This window comes from Morone saxatilis, unplaced genomic scaffold (genome assembly GCF_004916995.1).
Source record: "Morone saxatilis isolate NCDOM2014 unplaced genomic scaffold, NCSU_SB_2.0 Contig11, whole genome shotgun sequence".
Lineage (NCBI taxonomy): Eukaryota > Metazoa > Chordata > Actinopteri > Moronidae > Morone > Morone saxatilis.
This window is the reverse complement of record NW_023339663.1, coordinates 30,098,241-30,104,072: the sequence shown is the minus strand read 5'-3', so window position 1 is coordinate 30,104,072 and position 5,832 is coordinate 30,098,241. Positions and strand designations below refer to the sequence as shown.

Genomic DNA, 5,832 nt, shown 5'->3' with positions numbered 1-5,832 from the left:
TAGGGAGACTATGTGAGCCATTAGGACACAGGGGAATTATATCGTGCTTGGTGTGTGGAGGTTACAGCGGCTGTTGCAAAGCAGTTGATAGTAGAGGGCAGCTTTTTTTCTTTCTTTTGGGCTTTTATTGCCTGGTGGAAAGAGAGTCGGGGTGGCACGCAGCAAATGAAGTTCATTGATGGAGTTTAGAGGAAAACTAAACAGAGTTGCCTGCACCAGTTTGAATAAACACTGGGATTACCACTGAGAGTGCAGTCAGAGGGTTTGGGACCACTGCAGAGAGCTGTTGCTTTGTAAACTGATTTATATGCCATATTTGGCCCTCCAAAACAGGTACCTTGCTGAATAAACACAATTAGACATGCAGTCAGGTTGGGCCAAGTGAAATGATTTGGCTGTTAAAAAAACAGTATTAGTATGAAATCAGTATGATGCATTTTTAGCTTAAAAAACATTTCCACATTGAAATGTCTAGTATAAACATTAGAGCTATGTTCTATATGTAGTTTCGAGTTGTGTTTCTTACATTATCCCAGAATGTTTCCAACAATGTTCAAATCTGAAATGCTGTCATTTGTAATCTGTCAGGTAACGGTGCTTTTCACTGGTCCCCTGTCGAGTGGCGTCATATCCCCTTTTGTGCCTGCGTCAGCGTTCGTGGTTTTCTGCCAGAAAGCTGTCATACATTTGACTTTTTATCGCAGTTTGAAAGCCACATTTTTACCACCCACTGTTTAGATCTTGGTGCTTTTTAACTAGATTTAAACCAGATAAAGGATTTTAGTAAAAAAAAAAGAAGATAAACAGTGAAGGAATCCTAACCGGGAGAAGCTGACTGCGATGACAGCAAAGGTGGTTTGTTATTGTTTTGATGCGAGAAAGAATGGCAGAAATCACATATTGTCGTTTAATAACAAAACATCAAATAAATTAAAATAAAATCTTGATATTTTTTCAATCTTGGGGCCGATGCACAAATGTAATCTATTAGAATCTATTCTTCAAAATGCAACAAGACTAAACATGATTTGAACATATTTTTAAGACATTAGGCAAATTAAAATCAATATCACACATAGGTAAGTATGGATGTTCAGTACCAGATGGTGCAGCTAAGAAAACACTTTCACTTTCATTATTATTTTCAGCATAGATAGAGCACAAAAGTCACGTTAGAGAAAAAATAAACATTTTGTGCACGTTTTGAGAAACCAGTAAACCACTAAATCATACACACTGTAAAGGACCAGTGTGTAGGATTTGGTGGCATCTAGCAGAAAAATGTAAAGGAAAAACAATATGATCAAAATACTGAAGCATTTTAAATAAAAAGACCATGACATCACTGAAACTGTCATTTCAAATTAGTTCTGCCTTTCCTGTAGCTGAAGTTGAATAGGGTCAGCCTACGCTGCTGCATTTTAACGTAGGTCATAAGGGTGGTACTTGGAGAGCCTAATATTTTCTGAGGAGGTACACAATGTAAAAAGAACCACTGTCATAGATTATAGGTAGGTGGGTTAGAGGCAGACATGGACAACTTTTCTGTGCGCACTCATATCACAACTGAGATGTCAGTGAGGACGATTATTGAAGGGCATCAGTTTGTATTTTGCAAAAGTGGCTGTAACTCCGCAGTCAGAGGGTGGTTGTAATATTTTTTGTACTTCATCAGTGTATGCCTGTGCATGTGTGTGTCCATGCTATAAATCACTGCATTTTCAGGCAGCCAATGGATATTTGCCCATCTAGTAGTCCTGCAAACTGGAGGCATGTCTGATTTACACACACTGATTTACCACTCTCTTGTCCTCTAATGGACATTTACAGGAAGCAGCTGCAGCGTGCATGCCCTCACACACACAGACACACACAGACACACACACAGACACACACACACACAGGGTGTAGTCTCCTGCTGACTTTATGAAATTATGAAAGCAATAAAGGAACCAGAGCTCTGTATCTGGTCCTTGTGCGGTATGAGGCGGCTTTGGCTCAGTTTGTAAAGCAGGTCGTCTCTCCAATGCAGTCAAAGTGTCCTTGGGCAAGATCCTAAACCCCAAATCACTCCTGAAGGCTGTGCTGTCTGTGTGTGTGTGTGTGTGTGTGTGTGTAGGTGTGTGTGTGTGTATGGTTTAGCTTAGTATAATCTTTGGATTATACTTTGGATAGGAAGTGCTGTTTGCTCCTTATTGGATCCCTGCCATCAGTGTATGAATGTGTGTGTGAATTGGTGAATGTCACAAGTGTTGTAAAGTGCTTTGGTCGTAGCAGGAGTGTGTCCAGTGGGGAGGCCCTGGGTGGCACTGGCCACCCCTGAAATTTAAATGGCCATCCCTCTCTTCCACTCCGAGATTAGCCCAATTGTATTCGTATGTGATGATGTTCATTCCCATAGTATAAATTTCATTGTAGTGAGACCATTTTTCGCTAAAATGATCAACAGTGACCTCTAGGGTAATCCCATCCCCATGAAACTGTACAACCACAAACTAGCGGCATTCAGTTGATTGATGGCTTTTCTAGCTATATTGACAAAAAGGTACGATTTTGAAGACTTAAAGAATCAAGTATAGAAGCTTTAAATCATATTTGTATGTGCCACTCTGTGTTGCACTCTGTAGTGTAATGTTTGTAATTCAAGTAGATAGAGAACTGGTAAAATAATGGTATTATAAAATGTATGTGTGTGTATGTGTGTGTGAACACATATACGTCAGTGCCCCATTCGTGCCACCCCAGTCAAAAAAGCCTGGACACACCTGGTCAGTAGACCAGAAAAGCGCCATTTAAATGCAAGTCCTTGCATCTGTATTTGACAACCTGGGAAAGAGAACAGGCTGTGAAGAGTGTAGGAGAAACTGAAACCGTCCCTACCTACAGCCAGTGTTTGGTTTGTTTGTTCTGGACTACTGTAGAAACATGGCCATCTTTCTAGTCCTGACTCTGCCAGCTCCTGACTAATCCAAAAATGGGCAAAGAGGGGGAGCGTGGGTGGAGCTAAGGCCGGCTGATAGAAACCTGGTTACTGACAAAAGCTGGCTATCATTTAAAAACAGCCATGACCTTAACTTTAATCCATAATTCAATTTAAACGGATGAGTTATATAAAAATTCACCCACTGTACAGTTTTTACCTATAAAGAACAAAAGTGTTTTTTGTACCAGCCTGCAAACATGGCCTTATGGACACTGACTCACTTCTGGAGCCAGCGCCAAATGGCAGTTAGAGGAACTGCAGCTTTAGTTACTTTCATGTTGGCTAAATTTGCAGACATTGAGGTTGCCACAGTGTAATATAGTATTTTTTTTTCATCTCTTATATAATATTTAGTTGAAGGAAAGGAAAAACCTCACATGAAAATGCAACATCAGGCTGTTACATTATTCAAGCAAAACCAAGTTCTGAGACATGAAACAAGCCATTACAAGCAGTGACAGCTGTGCATCATTAGAGATTAATGCCATTTATAAATTACAGTGGACTGAACAACAATGTTTCATTTTCAGACACATGTTGTCCTGATTCCTCCATCCTCAGTTCTACTCCTTTTATCTCTGCCACACAGTGTGAGTGGGAAGACACAAGACAGAAGCAGAGAACTGTCACGATTATCTCTTTATTTACAATACAAGGGTATTATAACTATTTTAAAATTATACAGTATATTTATATTGTGCCACAAAGGGGTCATTTCATGTTTGCAAATGTGTACAAAAGGTATCAGCACTTCCACAGTCCATCTCCTAGAGAGATTTTGCGTCCTAGCATTAAGCAGTGTTTTGTGATCGGCTCCATTATCTCCCTCTGCAGATGGGAGGTGACAGCATGGACCGGCTGCTCTGCGTCCTGCGGCGTCGGCATACAGACCAGGAGCGTGTTTTGCATGCGTCTGTTGTCCGTCGACCAGCAGGACATTCTGACTGTTTCAGAGGACGAGTGCAGGGAATTTAAACCTGCCATCCTGCAACCCTGCAATCAGGTGGACTGTCCTCCTGCATGGGAGACCGAGCCCTGGCAGCAGGTAGGACTATGTGTGTGTGTGTGTGTGCGCGCCCATGTATGTGATTGTGTGTGTAATAAAAACTGATTAAACTCCTCCCTTCCTACCTCTGCTTGCTCCCTTCAGTGCTCCCGGTCCTGTGGTGGGGGTGTCCAGGTGCGGAAAGTCTACTGTAAGCAGCTCCTGTCCACAGGAGCCTATAGGAGGCTGGGAGACAAGTCCTGCTGGGGGGCCAAACCTGCCACTAACAGAGACTGCAGCAACACTGACTGTCTGCCCTACATGGCTGGAGGAGAATGGGGAAAGGTGAGCACCAGCAAATTTTCAGTACTGCAATATTTGCACAGGAACATTTCTAAATTGAACTAAGGCCCGAACAAGTCTTCATTAATAACAGCAACGTATTTGAGCAAAATCACTTATTTTGAGTGGAATTGCAGTGAAATGTGGAGTAAGTAAGTAAATTTGCAAAAGACAAAAAGACTTTAGGGAACTTGGGCCACAAATTAGCGGCATTAAAGCAATAGCAAACATTCGACAGTGCTTACGTCTGAGGTAAAGAGTCCAATTTTTACCATCCACATTTATATCTGTGCCTTCATTCCCAGTTACTGGGAGAGTGTATGTAGGTCACAGGTAAATTTGCTGAATTTCTTCCTCCTGCTAAATGTATTTAGTAGTATTTATTTAAAATGTGTACATTGTTTTACTGATAACTTTAAAAAACAAGAGCCTTTACTTTTCCTAAATGCACTTATTTTGTCTCATAAAGTGACCGCGAAAGAAAATAATGGACACCTGTTAACCTCAATGCTTATATGTTATTTTATTTATAAAGTATTTAAAATGTGTATTGTTTTACTGATTGAGTGATTTAAACGGCCCAGCAGTAAAAATGGTCCGAAACATTCATTTATGCACAGTTTTGCTCTTCTCACTGTGAATTGAGTCACCATAGTTTGTCATTTTTAAAAAGTGGATCCCCAGAAAAAAACACAGGACTAGAATATTGCAATGCACTTTTCACTGGTCTTCCTAAAAAGTCCATTGAGAGGCTGCAACTGCTAGACTGCTAACAAAAACAAAGAGAGCACTCATTGCCATTGCACTGGCTCCCTTTATCCTCTTGAATTGATTGATTGATTGATTCCCTGTTGCTGAATGTTACTTTACAAACCCTTAGACTTTCTACTGTCAGCTTTCTAGACATCCAAAACTCCACCATAAAGAAAACTGGAGATGCAATGTTTTTTTAGATATGCTCCCTAGCTCTTGAACAGTCTACCGAAAGATATTAGAGAGGCAGGCTCTGTTGAATTTTTGTGATGGCACTTAAAAACATATCTCTTTAACCACGCCTTTTTGATAGCACCACTTCTTACAATGTGCGTTCATGGTGCTGTGTCCCACAGGCTGTTTTTAAATGCCCTTCATACTGGTTTTAAATGCTTTTTAAATTATATTTTTTATTTAGTTGAATATGCCTCTTATTATATTTTATGGATGTTGAATTAGGTTTGTTTGTAGTAAACATTCCTATTCTATTCTATTCCATTCCATTATGTTCTCTAGTGCTCAGTGTCCTGTGGTTTGGGGATCAAGCGGAGGAAGCCACTCTGCCGCCAGTTGACGGGCATGGGCCAGCAGGTGACGTTGGCCAGGGAGCTGTGCTCAGGGCTGCCCTCCCCATCGCTCGTGCGAACCTGTCGCATGATGGCCTGTCCCAGTAAGAACACACTGTCACAAACTAGGCCATACAGCCATGACAACTGGAGGGAGACGCACACAACAAAGCCAGTTAACAAATGATGAATTAAGGAAAATA

The 5,832-nt window shown here is 41.0% G+C and overlaps 1 protein-coding gene across 1 annotated transcript in view; it reads left to right on the top strand.

Moving 5' to 3' along the window:
- Window positions 1–5,832, top strand: part of adamtsl3 (ADAMTS-like 3) — a gene marked incomplete at its 5' end in the record, with an annotated part of 42,706 nt that overhangs the window by 2,274 nt on the left and 34,600 nt on the right. Inside the window, 3 exon segments of the mRNA XM_035682424.1 lie at window positions 3,818–4,028; window positions 4,134–4,313; window positions 5,580–5,733. Of these exon segments, the coding sequence (XP_035538317.1) occupies window positions 3,818–4,028; window positions 4,134–4,313; window positions 5,580–5,733 (545 nt within the window).